Source organism: Phoenix dactylifera, chromosome 1, assembly GCF_051530095.1.
Source record: "Phoenix dactylifera cultivar Ajwa chromosome 1, Ajwa_hap1_PhDact_Kaust_v1.1, whole genome shotgun sequence".
NCBI lineage: Eukaryota > Viridiplantae > Streptophyta > Magnoliopsida > Arecales > Arecaceae > Phoenix > Phoenix dactylifera.
Window position 1 is genome coordinate 5,593,659 of NC_143190.1, and position 19,866 is coordinate 5,613,524.

Sequence of the window (19,866 nt, forward strand, 5' to 3'; positions counted from 1 at the left end):
AAAAATTTGGGATCTTGAATCAGGTATCTCATCAGTGCGGTTACTTTTTTTTTTTCCCTTCCCTTTCCATGTGGTTAAAAAAAGTTCAACACTAGCACAATCAATGGCTGCCTGTTTCACGGTATTTGTGCCTTTTGAAGTTTCATAAAGTAATTATGCATCATTCAGCGTTGTTCCTAGGTGATCAAAAACTTAATATAAATACACAACCAATTAGAAGCTCTCCATTCGCAAGCAAGATATGTGCTCGGCTTTGTTGGTTTAAAGAAATCATAAATTTCCATTGGCTATGGATGTCATATATCCAGCTTTGGAATAATGTTGACCAGTGATGAATTTAAAAGGAGCCAACATGCGTCTCAAGGTTAAAATCAACAACATTTTCATCTAAACTTAAATTTGTATTTCAGATACTGTTTTTTTTTTTTAGAGAAATTTATTTCAAATACTGATGAAATGACTTTTATTGGCAACTAATATGGCATCTCATGCTGATAAAAAGATATAATATTTGTCCAATTTAGGCTATTAGATAAAGTGGCCTATTATCATCATCATTATGATTGCCATTGTCATCATCAGTAAGCAGTGGAATTGCTATTATCGCTCTACTACTACTACTATTATTAGATTTTTGCAGAAAAAATATTGTCACTTTTTCAATTTACAATATTCTTGAGGCTAGGAGAAAATTGCTCTCGACCCCTCTACACAAAGTTCACTAATCTATGACATTGGTTCAGATCGTACAAGTTCAGGAAGGAATTTGCTCAAATTTGTGAGGAGCTGATTCTAGAATTTATTTAGTATAATAAAAAATTTATATGGATTTTGTATAATTTTGTTGTCTTTACTGTTTTTGTTTACTTTAATAAGTCATAATATTGCTTATTTATTTTATGTATTTATTATTGATAAATTTTTAATATATTTTTGATCCTTGTTTGTTATGTAAATCTTGTTTATTACTTCCGTAAAAGATGCTATTATGAAATATACCAACAAGACTGAAAAATGCAACCTAGAAGGGATAGGAGTATCCTTTCATGCTAACCGACTAATCCACAACCTCAATCTAGGATGCACAAGTTCTTGATGGAGTTTGTACAAAGTTTTGAATGGTTGATTTTAAAATATAATTAATATAAGAGAAAATTGAGAAATTCGTTTAGCCTATAACTTGCATGGCAATCCAAGAACATCTAGAAATTCTTTAACACACCCTAATGGGATCCTCTCAGGCTAACCTGAAGGCCAGGTTGAGCAAACCTAAAATGACTGATCTCTGAGGTCGGCACCTCTCAACTCAATGACCTTAGCTACTATTTCAAATCAAGCAGAATCCTTCTTGTGAACAATTTAGTCCTTTCACCTCAAAGGTGTGCGTAATTCCACCACATACCTGGTTGTTATAACACGTCTCCAAGGTTGTTATACTGTATCAGCAATTTGTTGTGGCACGACCTCAAGTTTGTTTGAATGCGATTATAGAAGATCCGAGATCCAGCTATCAATAGATCTAAAAATCCTTTGAAAAATATAACAAAAAAATTGCCTTACCTAAAGGAAATTGTCTATCTTCTTTTCCTCCTTCGTTCTCACATAAAATCTTCTCTGACATGAGCATCAGAGGGTCTGGTTTGAGCCAATCCAACGAGCTTTCACCCTTGTTTGTTGCCTCATAAGTCTACGGAGGCAATCCACCTCGGCAACCTAGGACCGGATTTTGTGCAAGTTTGTCAACGCTCGTGCTTCTTTCCTTTTCGGTTGCTAAGGGAGAGCAAGAAACTAAATAATTATTTGTTCTCTGGTGCTTTTTTTTTTTTGTGGGTACTAAGAATCTTCTCACCACCATTCACCATGCATCATCATAGGGCTGGATCTTGCCGATATCAACAAGAAGAAAGAACAATCAAATGAAATAGCAACTACTAATGGCTCTTGGCCCAGACAATATTCTAGATGTAGGAAAGATCAGGGCAATAGGAAAGGCCAATGGTACCGGAGTGCGATTCCATAGCCAAAAGGCCTAATGACCATCTAATTGTATTTCCGGTCGTCATCGTCCGCATGCCTCAGCTGCACTCATTAGCCGTATAGAGGTGTGTAGTTGAAGTATCGCTATGTCAAGAGCCACGCGACGCTACTAAAGAGGGACGAAAGGCCACCAAGATGGTAGCCTGGTGGTAATGGAGCTTGAACTCCATCCGAGTTGTTTGGGTTTGAAACGCGCGGGCGTCGATTAAATCAGGGGACCGCATGCCCCATGCTCGGATGGCTTTGCGTGGATATACTTTTCTTCTATCAGTACTGAGGTGGTGCTGGGGTGACGTACTCATATGTCGATGGCCGAGTGGGATTTTTTATGAGTTGGGAAGATATGCAGAAACTTGTGATCCGCATTGAACATTCTCTAATGGAAGGAAGCCTAGTAGGGGCTGCTACATTGGTGGGTTCCGCCCCTCCCCTCCCCTCCCCTCCCCTGCTATTTTTTACCAAAAAACAAAAGAGGGACGGAAGGACCTCACCGTCTCCAACCCGGCTCGGCTGCCCCCTACCCCGATACGCGGCCATTGGTTTCCATGAAATACGACATTAGACCGGAACCGGTCCGAGTTAACCAGAAGGAGCTAACTCAAACCTCCCGTTTCTCTCTGAACCCGCACTCCGTCGCGTCTCCGAGCCAGACCGGAAAGAGCTCTTCTTCCTTCCACCCCCCGGTCCCGTTCCCGCTCCCGCTCCCCATCTTCCCCATTCTTTTCTTCTCGAAAATGAACTAAAACCCTTCTCCTCGCCCCTTTCCTCCCCCCTTTTCCATCGTCCCACGTCGTGAATAGGAAGAAACTCCACCCTCCTTTCCTTCTTTCCTTGCTCTCTTCTCGAACCCTAGCTCTAGCCGTCTTCGTCGAAGCCGGCGCGGCCCAAAGCGGAGGTTCCACCGATCATGGTAAGCGTTTCTTGTATTTAATGTTTAATTCCTGGTATCGTTCCTATTCGGGTGAGTTTTTCTTGGTAATACGGTTTCCAAGATTTAATTGGTCTAAATAATGGCTGAATTATTTCATCTAAATCCAGCGTCCCGCTTTAAATTTCATTTCTTTTAATGTTTGTGGTCAAAGTCCCTATTTTACGGGTTAGGGCAAACGTAGTAAATGGTTTTTGTTAATTTTGATAATAATTTAGAGCAATTGGTTGTTCTTTCTTTTAATTTTAAACGGGCAAGCTTCGAGGTTTTGCTATCTTTTACCATTTCCTCTAAAAATTAGGTTAAAACATACTGAAGTGGTTAAGCTACTTTCTTTTAGTTTTCGGTGCGGAAAGTTTCCATCTCTCTCTCCCCCCTTCCCCCCTCTCTCTTCCTTTCTTTATTGCATTATTGTTTTTATTTTTTTTTGCACTTAAGCTCTTTTTTAGGAGATGGTTAGAATTTCAAATAGAAGTGCCGCTGCACAAGGAAGATTATGTTCTTAGTAGCAGCAGTTATTAACTGGCAGGGCTGAAAAAAATGGGTAATATCGGAAACACTGGATCAAACTGCACTTGGAGTTTTAAATTACATTTTTGCTTTCTTCGGTAAATTTGCTATTGTGCAGATGAGTACTATCTGTTCTCTCTGGGATTGATTATTGAATCCCATTGTGACTTGGTTCTATTCAGGCTTCTTCTCATCTGCTACTGGGACCTATTTTCCTAATTTTGCCTTCACAATGTTTCAACAAGATCAAATTCCTTTCCAAGGATATCTACTATTTGCTAAAGAAATTTTAAAGAAATGTAGAAACAAATATAATTAGTTCTAACACAGGTCATGATAATTTAAGCACAATCAGGCCCCTTTTTTTTTCAAACTTTTTGCTTCATGCATAAAAAAGTTCTAGATGTCACTGTGGAAATGAGACATTCTTTTAAGTTTTAGATGTCACTGTAGAAAACATATAACCCACTTATTAAGGTTATTTAGGCCATATGGCAGATGCCACTTCTGAGTGTATATTGATGCATTAGTTCATTTATTTTTAACAACACCTGATCATAGTCAATTTGACTTGAGCAGACTTGTTTTTCCTAAGTCATTGCCTTCCTTGGTGCCTCGCTAATGCTTTTCTGAAATATGCTAGCTCGCACTTTCAGAATGGAACATCTGAGAGTTGATCTTTCAAGAAGCAAAGAGAAGAAACCTTCCTTTCTTTCGCTTTTATTCGTGTTATCCTTGGTTCTTGAGTATACATCATGTTATAGTAAATTTTCCTGGCATTTGTAGATTTTTCTAAACCACATCTTTTGTTGTGTAGTCAATTTTCTTCTAGCTTTTCATGCAAAGCTGGAGTAGGAATCTTAGTTTCACAATTGACTAGGTTTATGCTAAGGCTGGAGTAGGTATTCAATTTTCATACAGTTTACAATTTCTGAGATGATTATGCTATTAGTGAATAACTCATGAAAGCATTTTTCTTCACAACTCTTAATTAAATGACAAAAGGGTCCTCTTATACTTTAGGGGTCAATTTTCTAGTTTGGAATTTGCCATCCATTGTTTGGGAGTAAAAGAAATCTAAATTTGCACGTATAAAAACTCAAACATGTTTTCTGTAATGGTAATTCTTGACTGTTCAAGTGCTTATAACTTTATATTTTGAAACATACCTGCTTGGAAGGTTGAGTAAAAGGGGAAAACAATCAAGTAAGATGTCAATTTTTTTAGATTCTAGGAAGAATGTAGCTGTAGCCATGGTATGTAATTCATATCACTAGGCTTGGACGGATATAGGTATGAATGCAGTTGTTGACAGATGTAGGAGGTGGAAAAGCTGGCTGTGCTGGAGATTATGAACTTGAATAAAAAAATGACTGATTTAATGGAATTCACAACTTGAACCCAATTATGGGATGACAATTTTTAGAACAATCATAGACATGCGCACAAAGAATTCAAGTTTCAGCAATATCAGTTGATTTAGATATCGCTGCTGGTTCCAGCTATTTTTCTCAAGTAGCTTCTTCTTCTTCTTCCTTTTTCTCTTTTTTTCTTTTTTTGATTATTGCTGAACTCATTCATAATTTAACATGTTTTATGGTATTTGTTTTTGGTGCCCGATATTTTGCCAAGGAAGCAACCATTTCCTTCAAAGCTGTTTTGCTGCAACTTCCACAGCATTTGTGCATAGTTATTACAATTTTTTCCCTCTTTTTTCAGGATGTCATTATCTGTTGCCACTGAAAATGTAGAATTCAGTTATTGTGGACATCGCAATATCACCACTCCTTTTGACGATTTATCTGCAAGCAGTGAGTTGAACATGGAAGTAGAGGATGATGAGGAAGAAGAGGATATAGACTTCAACCCCTTTCTGAAAGGGGAAACCCTGTCAGAAGCATCATCTGGTTTGAGTTCAGACAATGAAGGTCTAATTAATAAGGTTGACAAAAATCTATGGAGGTCGCGACGCAAGGATGCAAATGTGGAGATACTATGTTGTAGCACAGATTATGCAAATGAAGATGAGGAGACTGTGATGCAAACTAGACTCGCATTAGGAGATTCTTATGGAAAAGAGTCCATTTCAGTAAAACCAATCACAAGAGAACTAACTACTTCCATGGAGCAGGGAGGAGGTTTGACTTGTCATGAAGGATGCATTAATGAACTGCACTCTAGAGATGGAAGTGATGCTGCTGATTTCACAAAAGAAGAGTTGCTGGAGCAGACTACAAGTTCTTTAGATCCAAGAAATTTCCAGGAGCTCATTGTGGAGATAAATAATGAGGATGCCATCTGCAAACGCACGAGAGCCCGCCACTCCCTTGCACATTATACACTTGAAGAACTGGAGGCGTTCCTTCAGGAATCTGATGATGACGACGACATGCAAAATGCTGATGATGAAGAAGAATACCACAAGTTTCTTGCTGCTGTTTTGCTGGAAGGAGCTGATAATAAACAGACAGGACAGAAGGATGAAAATGTAGATGAAGATGAAGAGAATGATGCTGACTTTGAGATTGAACTTGGGGAGGCACTAGAAAGTGATGTTGATGAAAGTACTGATAATAACAGAGGGTTGAGTGACAAGCAAGAAGGAGATGCTCATAGACCAGTAACCAGGCAGAACAAACGTTTAAGGGAGTCTGCCGAAAACAAAAAGTATTTTCTAGGGCAGGCAAAGATGCCATTACGCCCTATATTGCCACTTGTCTCAAATGCACAAGTAGCTCCTTTCCCAGCCTCTGGGTGGCAGTTCTCCTCTCATAAAAGCTTTACTCATTGCCCACCATCATTTTCAGGAGCTGACTTAGTTAATGGTTTTACAACTGAGCAAATAGGTCAGCTGTACTGCTTAATTCATGAGCATGTTCAACTTCTTATTCAGGTCTTCTCTGTTTGTGTTCTTGATCCATCGCGACAACAAGTTGCACTTCAGGTCCAAAAGATGATTATGGAGATGGTTGATAAGCATGAAGAAGCATTAGCCTGTAGAAAAGTTCCTTATCCTCGCTCTTGCTTTCAGCCTTCAAATCTTTGTTCATCACTGCATGTTGATTTTCATCAGATTCCAGAATTTTCTAATTGGACACCTTTACTTGATAACCTGGTGCTATCAGTTCTTGATGTTGCTCCACTTCGGCTGGTTAAGAGTTACATGACTGATGTTTCAGAGGGTAAGCGACCAAATATACTTGTGTACATCTGTATAGCTTGTTCACAACCTGGCATTTTAAATATTTCATATAATTGATGATTGATTTGGCAGCTGTTCTGAGGTATAGACAAAATCACGTGCAAGATGTCTCTGACAAAAGTCACTTGAAAAGAGTACCACTTTTTCCATTTCCCATGTTTGCCTCTCATGGTGAAACAAATAACGTTCACCTTGGGGGTGCCGTTACCACTTCTTCAAAGACGGCTTCACCACCTGCTCAAGTACAGCCTAAAAAGTCATTGGCTGCTACACTTGTAGAAAGTACCATGAAGCAATCAGTTGCTCTTGTTCCACTGGATATTGCCAGATTAGTGCAGAGGTTTTTTCCTCTGTTTAATTCAGCACTATTTCCTCATAAGCCTCCCATGCCGGCTGTTGCCAATCGTGTGCTTTTCACTGATGCTGAGGACGGGTGCGTTTGATTTCTTTAGTCTTGTAATGACATTTGTTAATGAATTGAACTTTTCTTTTGCTTTCTATTTCTTTGCTGAAACTTTTGTTTATATTACTCTGCAGCTCCTATATAACTTGTTTTTCACGTTTATGATAGTTTATGAAACTATTAGTTTTGCTAATTACTTTGGTAAGCTTAATACGTTCAAAGGTTTAGGTAGTCTTAGAAATGTTCAGATGCTTATCTGCACTCTAGCTGTTAACTGAGATATATCATGAAGTTTGATCGTATGCTATGACCAAGCAAAGGGGTAAGTCACATTTGATCGTCTAAGAAAGAGGACCAGTGCAAATGAAGAAGGAATGGAGCTTCAAGCTGTCTCACATGGTTTTTATCTATAAAGATCAATCATCAATATTTTGTGCTGCAGAGTACCAAATGTATTGATTTGGAGGGATAGTATTTGCATTGAATAAGCAGGGAAAGTAGTGTTTTTTTTGCTTTTCCATTTCATATTGCCTTCATCCTTTTAATCAATGATTTATATGTAGGAAGGAGAACATAATTCTAACCAAGAAGATATGCAGTTGATTTTGGAAACTTCATGTGTTTATGCACATGTTTGTAGGGGTGGTGGGGAATCATGGCCGAGAAATGGTAATGATATGCTAGCTAGGGTTTTTGATGGGAACAAGACCTAGTCATGAACTCACTTATCCCCACTTTTTTTTTAGTGGGATGGGGGACAATTTTGGCCGAATATGGTAAGTTTGTCCAGTTTAGTTCTGCTAGTTTCATCTGAACCTAAGCAAATATAGCATAGATATTTTGTTTGAAATATTTGTTGTGGTGTTCACCATCAAATAGACTTGCTAATGGGACGAAAATCCTACTTGGCTTGTTCAAGCCCATAACATTTTGGACGGGCCTGGGACCAAATTTTAGGCCTGATGGGCCAGGCTGGGGTGGGCGTAAAATATGAGCCTGCATGTTGAATGGACTGGACTCGTGTTTAGGTCTGCCCGGTTCGAGGCTAGCCCAACCTAGATTCTATATAAATATTTAGTCCATTCTTCGAATCCTAAATCCCTTGTTTGGAATCCCAAACTTTTGCTCTCATCGTTGGAGATGGTGATGGCCAGAAAGTTGATCGGTGGCAAGGCCCCACGAAAGCAGTGGGTGACGAAGGCGGCCTTAGGCACCGACAATGCAAAGCTCTCCTTCCATGCTGGAAGTCGACCCCCACTGCTTCCGCCTCGATATGGTGGCGGAGATCCAAAAGTACAAGAGGAGCATGAAGCTCCTCTTCTGCAAGCTCCCCTTCCAACACCTTGTTGGGAGATCACCGCTCCGCTTCTAAAGCTCTCTGTTGCCGCTGAGGTCTACCTCATTGCTCTCTTTGAGGACACCAACCTTTGCGCCATTCATGCCACGTGCATCACCATTGTGCCCTAGGATATCCAACTTGCCCATTGGATCTATGGCGAGAGGGCCTCGTATCCTTCCCCAACTAATGCTATGCCTCTTTGTATGTAATTTTCCCTTTTCTTTGCCTTCTAGGTTGCTTGGGATGTGAACAAATAGTGATTTGTTTGTAGAAATGAAGCAAAGGAAGTGGATGTATGTTCTAAAATCTTAAAGCAATGGATGCTTTCTATCAAAAAAAAAATAGAAATGAAAAGAAAAATCTAGGAGGCCCAAGGACTAGCCCGAAGCCTGAGTAAGTATCGGACTCGGGCCTAGGAAGTAGGCCCGATGGCTGGGTCGGGCCGAGCCCAGGTTTGATAAATTTTAGTTATATCTTGGATTGAGTCTGGCTCGAACTCGGCCCGGCCTACCCGCTAAACAGGTCGACTATCAAAGTGGGCCTCTCTTTTTTTCCTTAAGTACATAAGCCATACGATGTCACTTGTTGATAGTTTTCTTTCTTTTTTTTTTTTGAGTTAAAAGAGGAAGGATGATAGACCTAACAATTGATGGGCCAAGGCATCCAAAAGGACCCTTAACACAATACTTTAAAAGATTAGAGCATAAGTCACCAAAAAGTCACCATTATACATTGTAATGGTTTTTTCCTATATAAAATAAGACATGACATTCCGTAATTACATTCATTTAATTAAATAGTCAACTATTTTTTTTTTAAAAGATAAAGAAATGTCTAAATTTAGCATGATGAAGGTAGTCATAACCAAGTATTCACAAGCTTTAAAATCATTGAATATTTAATTTTTTGAACATCTTATGTTAAAAAATAGATAATATATATGTTTTTGGTAGAAAAATGGTATAGAGTAAGGTTTGCCATACCGATACGCTGTACCATACCCGAGGTCTGTTCAACTGGCCTGTACTGGCCGGTTCAGCCGGTACCATACCGGTATCGCCTGGGACTGGTATGGTACAATCTTTGAAAATGGTTCGCATCGGTAGGAAAGAAGAAAAGGAAGAAGAGAAAAGAAGAGGAAGAAAGAGGAAGAAAGAAGAGGAAGAAGGAGAGGAAGAAGAAGAGAAAGAGGAGAAGAAGAGTACCGATTCGCACCATGCCTCAGGCTGATCCCCTCCCGAGCACCCCGACGAGGGTCACCCCCTTGCTCGTTGTTTCTTTTCCTTCCTTGCTCGCGGAAGAAGGGGAAAAGAGAGGAGGAGAGAGGGGAAGAAAGGAGAAGGAAGGTGAGAATGTTCGGGAATAAGGAAGAAGAGAAAAAAAAGAAAAGAAAAAAAAGGGAGCGCATGTGCGTGCGAGAGGGGAATTGCGCGCCTAGCTCGCGCCCGCGCGCGATTCCACGCGCAGGAGCAGTTAGGGAGCGCCTGTGCGCGCGAGAGGGGAATCGCGCGCCCAGCTCGTGCCTGTGCGCGATTCCACGCGCAGGGAACTGCTCCTGCGCGCGGTTACCCGAGCGGGCAGCGAGCCCACGTGGGGTAGCCCGTGTGGGCCATTTAATGCCATAGAGTGGCATTGGCTTTAACGCGTACGCGCGTGCATAGGTTTTTTTTTTTCCTTCTGTGGTTGGCCGGTTCAGTCCCCAACGGTATGCCGATTGGCACCGGTTCGGCGTACTTTGACCATACCATATTGACACTCGCTACATCGAGCTATACTGTATCGAACCACGTACCGATACTATAATAGGATGATACCGGTATGGGGTTCGGTTCCAAGATGGCAAACCTTGGTACAGAGTGCCGGTGCTTTATGAATTTTACTTTTATGCAACATCAACTTATGCCTAGAATTGTTGAAAGTACAGAGATATGAACCCACCCATCACAAAACATCTAAATGTTGTATAGCAATTTTTTGTCCTTTTATTTCTTTTGATTCTTTCAAAATTTTAAATTCTTCTCTAGTTTTTATGATCCAAACTTTGAAACTTGAAGTGAAATTTTTAAGCTAGACTCCAGAAGCCCTAGCAATACTGAAACGGAAACCATCTTCAGAGCTTGTACCAAAGAGCTCTCTAAAGTTTAAAGGGACTAGGATGTGGGTTATACCTATAAAGTTCGTGTGGACTCTTGTAACGGTGGAGAGGAGATGATTTTTTTAAGGGTGTTTTGGTCAGGCATGGCTTGCTGCATAGCAAGTAGAAGGGAGTTGATATACTAGAAGATATTTGGACATATTTTGGTGGTTGTTTGATTTTTTTATAGGTGTTTCATTTGTGAAAAAGCAATGTGAGACGAGTGCTTGCAGCATGGGGATCCCATCATTCTTTTGACATGAGGCTTTAAGAATTGGGGATGGGTGATCCATTGCTTGTTAAGTGAGGTGACATGTTGGTCTACTAATTCTGACTTGATAACTGCCATCATGATGTTTTTTGGAGGGTCTGGGTTAGGTGGCCATAGGTTGGACCAGAGTCGGTGGAACCGTCCCGAACCGGACGGTTCAGGGCATACTGAGCCGTACTGGCAATGGACTGGGATGGTTCCGGCAACGAAAACGAAATCCGTTGACGGAGAGGGAGAAGGAGAAGGAAAGAGAGGAAAAGAGAGCGGGCGAGGGAGGAAGAGGGAGAGGGAGAGAAAGGAAGAGAAAGCAAGATGGAGGCTGGCAGGCGGAGGGCCGGCGGCAGAGGAGGGCTCCGCGGCCAGGTCCTCTGTTTCGTTCGAAACAGGGGTCCAACTAATTTTTTTAATTCGCAACTTTTAAGTGAAATCGGCAAATCGCTTGCGGACTTCACGTAAAAGTCACATATCGCGAAATTAAAAAAAGAGTCGGGTCCTCTGTTTCAAACGAAACAGAGGACCCGACCACGGAGCCCTCCTTTGCCTCCTCCGCATAGGTCGCCGCTCTCCGCCGGCCCTTCGCCTCCACCACCCTCCTCTCTCCCTCTCTCTCCCCCTTGTCTCTCTCTTTTCCTCTCTCCCGTTTGCCCTCTCTCCGTACTGCTCTGTGCCGCCGGGCAACCGGTCTGGGCCCCGGTTCCAGCACAACAAACCATGGGTTGGAGTGATGCTTTGAGATACTGGGTCAGTGACGTCAGTCCACGGGGACCTGCTTAGTGTTGGGAATCTATAACAGATCATAGGAACCAGCTAAAAGTGCTAATATGAGAAGTGTTACAAAGTGATGAGGCTAAGTGGTAATTGATTTGTTTGTCAATGTGTTAACCTTTGAAAACAACTTATAACTAATTTATAAATGTTTATATAATTCATACATTACTTATCCAAGAGGAGACCTATAAAACAGTAAGCTTGTTATGCATGATTTTAATTTACAGAGAAAATGCTTAAATTTTTGTAGAAAACAGTGCAATATGTCACTTGCCTTATGTGGCAAGGAACAAGTTAGTGATTAAACCTCTACTGAAACATGATGTACAAACCTGATTTCATTATATGAAAGATTAGGACTTATAGATGCCATTTAGTTTCCTTGCCAACTTTGAGATGACCCACATTCTTCACCTTTTTTTTAGGGGGTGTGGGCGTTGTGGCTAGACTTCTCTTGCATCGTTGGAAAGGTGTAGCAGAAGATGGTCAACAGAGTGGTAGTTTGCATGGTTTCAAATCCAGGTTAGACGTCCCACCAGATGGGGTACCAAATCAGGTGCTAGGACGGTGGCTTCGTCCTGTTCCACGGGAAAACTGGGGCTGCCCATCCAATGGGATTTGAAACCTTGATAGATTGAGGTTTTGTGTTGCACTAAGTGAGATTATCTTCGTGCAGAAAGTTCGTGCTACTAAAACCTCATTGACATTTGGTAATGATCAAGTTGATTAAAAACAACAATATTTTTTCAATCTACTCTTGATTTAGTGTAATATCAGTTCTTTCATAAGAAGGTTGACAGTTAATGAACGAATCATTGCATGAAGTGGTAGATTCCCAAGCTGCAGTTTCATCAGCCCTTGGAAAGATGCCTGCTCAAGCCAAAGTTTGCATGCAAGACTTGAAAAATGTAGGAAAAGTAACTGCTAAAATACTACAGACACAAATCTGTCCAGAATCTAATCCTCTCTTTGCAGATTGCACTGTATTTTGAAACATAACCCAAATTTTAAATCTAGGCTGGCTCTTGAGGACTTTTCAAACACCAGAGACTGATTTAGGCCCTATTTGGGGGAGCTGTTAGTAATAGAGCTTTTGGAAGTAGAGCTGTTGGAAGTAGAGTTGTCTGAAGCAGAGTGTTTATAAAAAGCTGTTTGCTGTTTGGTAACTACATTTTTAAAGTGCTGTGGCATTTTAACATGTATTTGGTAAACAAATTGAGAAAATACTTTTGTGTGACAAAATGACCATAAAGGACATTATCAGTATTATATAACAGAGCATAATAAAATATAGTATTACCAATATTACATTACATAATATTAATGTAATGTAATATAATATTATTATAATATAGTACTATAACATTATGTATTATAGAATAATAATTTAATATAATATTAAATTATTTAACATAACATATCAATGTATTATGATATAATGTAATATAATATTATTTTTATAGTATAATACAATAATAAATATATAAAACATTATAATTATTAGTGTAAATTAATTTTTCATCCTTCTAATGACCATTTATCTCTCTAATAAATTTTCTATCTAGGTGATAAAATTGGTTAAATAATTACTAATATTTTTATTTATTTATTTATTTATTTAGATCAGATTATTTGCCACTCACTCATTATTTTTTTTATTTTATTTATTTATTTATTTATTATTTTATTTCATTGAAATATAGAGGGGTCGCCGACCATGGGTGGTGGTCGGCATGGTGGCTGCCACCGTGGGCAGCCACGAGCTCCCAAAACAAAAAAAAAAAAAAAAAGAAGAGGAAGAAGGAACAGAGGCGGCAGCGTTGAGAGGGAGATGGAGAGGATGGGTGAGAGGAAGAGTCGGGATGAGGATTTTGGGGGGAAAAAAGTATGATTTAAATGGGGGTATTTTGGTCCAAAAAACAGCTTCTCGACAAAGTTGAAAACAATGTTTTCGGAAAGCTCCAAATTAGAGCTTCTCCCCAAAAGCTGTTTTCAGCTTTTCACAAAAGCTGAAACAACTTTCCAAAATTTTTACCAAACATTATTTTTTATCTAAAAGTACTTTTGGAGGGCCAGAAAGTGCTTTTTAGCCCTCCAAAAGCTCCCCCAAACAGGGCCTTAATCATTGACATGTCCTACACTGCTATAAAACTATGATTTAATCACTCACATGTCCTACACTGCTATAAAGCTAAGGTTCCAATTATTTCTGTGGAAGGATATCATGGACATTTCATGTTATCTTGGACTGGTCCTATGGGCAACTTCCTAATCAATTGATCTGGTGCTTTAAGGGTATATTTGGTTACAAGGAGATCAGTGGAAAAGGAAAAAGGACAGTAGAGTTTTTTCATGGAAAGAAAAACTAGAAGTATAGTAATAAGCTTTCCAAATCTGTTGATTTTCTATTGGAAACAAACAAATGGAAAACTAATTTTTCCAAGAAAATCATCTTTCCTTGCAATCTGACATACCTTAAATTGAACTAGATTTTTCCCTTTGTCTGAAAGAAATGCTAACATTACTTGTATCTGTAAGGTGACATTTACAGGTATATAAATATCACATGCAAATCTTAGCAGGACAAGAATTAGATAGGACCAAGGTCCGCAATCTTAGTACTGGTATCGTATTGAAACTTTATTGGTTTGGTATGTTAAGGTACGGTATGATACACCTCTCTACCGAAAGAGCTTTTTAACCATTTTTCTCAATTTTTATCTCGGTATGCTTCAATGCAGGTTGGTATAGGTCAGTACACACCTCAGTACACCTCGGTATGCCTCGGTACAGGTTGGTACATGTCGGTACAGATCGGTACACCTCGGTACATCTCGGTACGGGATGGTACGCCTCGGTACGGGATGGTACGCCTCGGTACGGGACGGTACGTCTTGGTATGGGGCGGTATGGGGCTTGTACCAACTTGAAATTAAGTTTCGTACCGGTATCCTCCTGGCACGGTATGGTATGCTCCGTACTGATGGTACGACAGACCATGGATATAACTATATTCCTTTGGTGGAACTCTAAATCTTCCTTAGGTGCATCTTTGTTCTTTATTTCATAAAACCTTCTCCTAATCAACAAATTGTGATTTCATGTACTCAGATATTCAATGTTTTAAAGCTTAGATTCTTGAGGCTCGCCTAAGGAAAAATTGTGGACTCATCTCAAGCTTACGAGTTTGAGAAAAGTAACACGACACTGCTTAAATAAGTGAATCCTTTAGGGATGCGAAATCTTCCATCACTGTATTGCCTCTTCTTGTGGAATATCCTCCTCCATGCATATAATGCTTTAGTCTTCTGCATAATCTTGATAGTAGTATTTTCATTAAGTTGAACTGAACAGTTGGAATGTCAACTTTCGGTTTTTGATGTCATGCAGATTATTAGCAATGGGATTGGTGGAGTACAATAATGACTGGGGGGCAATTCAGCGTCATTTTCTTCCTTGTAAAACGAAGCATCAGGTTCTTTTCATTCCTAGGCTTTATAGTGCCAGGAAAAAAAGGAAATTTCATTCATATATATATATATATATACTCATTTACTTTGCTTTAATTTTTTGAGCCATTGTGATCATAATAAGAGCCGTTATATATCAACTAGCAAATTTTGTTGGATTTGTTATCTTTTTCATTTATTAGCCTTTATCTTGATTATTTTATATTCAACTGAAAGTTACATTTTCAACTTTAGTAAAGTTTCTTTCTTTGTTGCTACAATTGGTTTCGGAAGTGACTAAGATAGATACAAAGAGTTTGTGGGACAATAGCATTTAGAGATATGAAGTATAAAAGATGATAATATGCATTTCCATAGTGACTATGAAAAGAATGAAATACTGCAGTTCTTAGGGAAAATGCCCTGTTTTGTGGGTCATGATGAGGCATCAACATAGGGGTAAATTCTTAGTGAACATTCTTTTGTTGTGGGATGATAAAATTTCTCCCTTGTATGGATGGGAAATGATTGATGAGAAGAATAGTTGGTGTTCTTACAGTATGAATTTATTGCTGATTATGTGATAAGCAAATGTGAAATGTCCTACTATATGTGAGACCGCAAAGTTGCCAATTATGCTTTATTTATCTTGTTCATATCTGGAGGTTCAATTTATGTTACCTTCTGGGATAGGTGTCTGCCTTGGATGATTCTACATTAGAATTTGTTATCAGGGAGACGTAGAGAGAAGGGTCTCCACTGAAAGAAATTCATAGCCACAAGATGTCAATTCAATATATCATTACATACTGGTTTTTTCCCTGCAGTTCTTGTCTTTCTAACCTATTCTTCTCTTGCTGGGTTTGAAATTTACTTTAGGGGCCTAGTGAAATTTCTTCTTTTTAAATTTTTGTATGTTGATATTGGTTAGCTTTTGCCTTTTAGAGATTTTAACTTTATTCCATGAAAGTGGATAAGTATTTTTAGTTTTACAGTCTTATGGAGTGTTCTTGTGGGTTCAAACTTTATAACTGACTCAGCATATTGTTGGAACTGTTGGTAATTAATAAGTTGAGAAGATCAAAGTTTAGGTGTAAAATGATGCAAACTTTGCGGCAAAGAGGAGATAATGAATCATCAATCAGGCAATGTAATTGCTTTTCAAAGAGGTTAAGTGATTTCCCTAATCGCTTTTCTTTAAAGGTGTATCATTTATGGAATCTCTCTTTTGACCTAGTAACAAGTTGAGATTTTAGAGTTGTTTTTTTCTTTTCTTTTTTCTTCTATTTCACATATTTGCAATTTGTTTTGTCTAAGACCATCATTAAAAGGCAGTCATATTACTAGGCATAAGCTTCATGGATTTTCTTTTATATAGTAGAAATCTTAAATTGGATTTTGCTACTTTATTGAATACTGATAGAATTTTTGAATGTTGGGCAATCCAAAGGTGCACAAAAATATTGAGAACATAAGGAAATGCGATCAAAGTTGGCTTAAAATCCTCAGAATGTCCATGCAAAGCTTATAGTGTTCAATGACACTTTACCAGATGCAAATTTAGCATCTGAGTTCATAAACAACAACATTAAAAGACATTTACCATGCATCACCTCCTCCTATTAATAGTGGAACCAAAGCCTAATATTTATGTGCCAATGAAAGGCACAGCATAAGGCATAAAATATCTTCCTTCAATCAGCCTATTTATGCATTTGCATCATTTTACATATTTTTGCTTCTGAGTCTCAAGACATTTTTGGAGAGAGAAAGAGGGTGAGCCACAAGTTCCCAGACAATGTTTGAGAAACGTGAACTCTCTTAGGTCAGTGTATACGATATATAGACAAAGACTATGGGCTCTATGGTCATTGATTGATAAGTGAAAACTTTTAGCTATTAGTTTGATGGGAGAAGCTCCAAACGTCTAGGTAGTCCTATGATGCCTTGATCAGGAGTCCAACAAGACATTCCACTCTTCTTCAAAAGCAAGGCTTGGTCCTCCAATTACATATTCACTTTGCTTACAAGAGCGAAGGGAAAAGAGAGGGACAAGCTCCAAGTTATCCATAATTCAATTCTTTGCAATTATTATTTTTTGAATAATATGACCATTATCTGAGTATCATTAATTTTTGAGATGGCACATGTTTTGTTTCGGTGGTGTCTAGCTCCTTACATATGACTTTTTATGGAGCATGATCCTCTCTACATGTGATTCTGGGCCATTTGGTTGGAAAGAAGTCTTTTAGGGCATGGTTATTGTCTATAGTCGTTGAAATCTTTTTTCTTATATTGGACATTTCTTAGGGACCGGGAGTGGATTCTTTGGATATAAGTAGAAGATGTAAAATTCTTTATGGGTTTATTATTTTGTTTCATGGTTGTTGTCCTACTCGTAGTTATGTGGTATTGATAGTACAAGAACCTTTCTCTGTAATATTACATATTGCTTAGTGAAATGATTTTCACCCTTTACTAACTATAATAAAAACTCATGCAATTCCAATGCATGTGGTAATTGCAGGCTGTTTTGGAAATTTTTCTTACATTAAATCTTTTTTTTTTTAACATTGCTTTTCTGCCAATAGTACTTGCACCTTAGTTAGCTGAAGCAGTAGCCAGTTCATGCAAAGTTACACAGCAGCAAATCTCTCAAAAATGTTTAAAATAAGGAAATGCATAGGAAACAGGTGCAGAAATGAGTTATCAAATAGATTCCAGAATGTGTGCGGCTCCTTAATTAGAAGTTTTCTGCTACTAAACTCCATTGTTGCAGGAAATAACACTTAGATCACATTGTCTACTTTTGGTGGAAATCAAAACATTGATCGGTTTGCTGACTGATTTTAAGATATACGGGAATTGCAGTTCTCATAGAAAGACAATTATTCATTCAATAATCTACATCAACTATCTTTAGAAGCCCTAACTATGAAGTTTTTATAAGGGAATGGCCATAATGTACCAATTTCCATATTAACATACTTAATGCAAATTTGTAATAACCTAATCAATTTTGTAATGCCACTGCATGGTTGGAATAATTAGGATCCTTTTCGAAAACTAGTCAAAATATACACTATTGCTACGTAAAATACGTGAGGAGATTGACTTCCATGTCTAGTTAACAGACTTATTTCTTAAAAAATACATAATCCTCACAACGAGCTTAGAACTAAGATTTGGAAAATGAACATTTGAGTCCAACCTTTTGAACTCAAAAAACATGTGTTTCTGCTACTTTTTGAGTGATCCTCGGCCCACATTCTTTATGTAAACCAGCTTCCAGATTGTGGTATGAAACTTTCAGCATGGAGGATTACAGAATTTGAGGCGTGCATTCGGGTAAAAGAGTTTTTGTTTATGATTTATTATGATCTTTGCTCATTATTGCCAACCGAAAATTAACTTGAGTTTTTTGCAGGGATAGAAATACAATGTGTTCCTATTTGTTTGTTTGATGTGGCACTGATATCTTAAATGAGACAATTGCATTGTGCATTAAAGCTTATCTTTGGTGGTTGTAGAGTACTTTGTGTGATTCACTGTGTTTATAGACCATCGAAATAAGTTTAGCTGATTAGATAACTATTTTCAAGTGGACTTTTATCATGGTTGCTTACCTAATGTGGCTTTTGCAATTAGTTGCCATGATATTGGCATCATGGTTTTTGTGTGTTGTATTGTGCATATCTTTCACTTTATGAATTATTGTTGCTTATATATCTGAATATTTGCAGTTGTCAGTGTTCTTCGACTAAAGCCTGATAATTCTTATAAATTCCTATGTATCCAAAATATGTGGTTGAGGGCCATCTCTGTTACTAGAGTAATTGCAATTATTCTAGTTTTTTGCTGTAATCTAAATTTTTAACATGTCTTTGCATGACACAGATTTTTGTGAGACAGAAAAATCGCAGCTCCTCCAAAGCACCTGAGAATCCAATTAAAGTAAGTATCTAAAAACTTTTGACGAGTGAATCTAATGCCAGATAATTTATCTATGTTCCTTCTTTACTTATAATCCTCTTTTTCTTTGAACACCATATTTGTCCTTTTATTCTTTTCACCAGTATTTGTATAGTGCAGCTGGTTTAGAAGTTAAATAATTGATAAGTATAAGTTGATTATTTATGTATTTAATGTCGTCTAAATCTTAATTTTTCCCTTCATGTTGGCTATTTTCAAATAAGTTCCAACCCTGTTCTCAGGTCAATATGCTAGAGGTTTTTGACCCCCGTGTCTTCCCAGAAGGCATTTAGTTCAGTATTTGCTGACCAATAAGACCATTTGATCCTTGTCTTCCCAGTTAGAGATTTTATTTGTCTTAAATTTCCATTTGGAGACTGCATATTAAGCTTTGCTTGAGTTGGTCTGAGGTAATTTTCTACATACTGGTCCTCAGCATACTTCAACAGAGAATAGTATAGCCATTTTTTTAGTTATTCTAGGGCATATCCCAACAGAATGTGTTTAAAAAGTGCTTGGTCTTGGGATTTTTTGAGAATTTCATTTTATATTTTATCAATGTCATGGTTGATGCTCCTATTGTGCAAATGACATGGACATCAAAGATGTGAAATGCAGGAAATATTGAGCATTCCCAAGATAATTGGGTAGTCTTAGGTTATTGGCTTTAAATCCCAATAAATGACATGATACTGGTGTATGAGTTTTTATAGTGCTTGTGTCTTAATTACCACAGACCATTTCCTTGCTCAATATTTGTTGACCACTACTTTACACGATTCTCTCCTGTGGATTTAGGGCCTCCTTTCGGTTCTGGTTTCTTTTGTTACGCCACCTCCTTTTTCAATGATTA

General features: G+C 38.3%; 1 protein-coding gene across 4 annotated transcripts in view; it reads left to right on the forward strand.

Moving 5' to 3' along the window:
• Positions 1 to 2,450: 2,450 nt before the first annotated feature.
• LOC103700826 (uncharacterized) overlaps positions 2,451 to 19,866 on the forward strand; it is a 37,718-nt gene continuing 20,302 nt past the window's right edge. For all 4 annotated transcript variants that reach the window (XR_015976489.1, XR_015976492.1, XM_088718656.1 and 1 more), the window contains exons 1-5: positions 2,451 to 2,947; positions 5,195 to 6,657; positions 6,750 to 7,110; positions 14,983 to 15,067; positions 18,939 to 18,995. Coding sequence is in view for 2 of the 4 variants with exons in the window: in XM_088718656.1 (XP_088574782.1) it covers positions 5,196 to 6,657; positions 6,750 to 7,110; positions 14,983 to 15,067; positions 18,939 to 18,995 (1,965 nt within the window). In the remaining 2 variants the exon portion in view is untranslated. The remainder of the gene's footprint in view (positions 2,948 to 5,194; positions 6,658 to 6,749; positions 7,111 to 14,982; positions 15,068 to 18,938; positions 18,996 to 19,866) is intronic.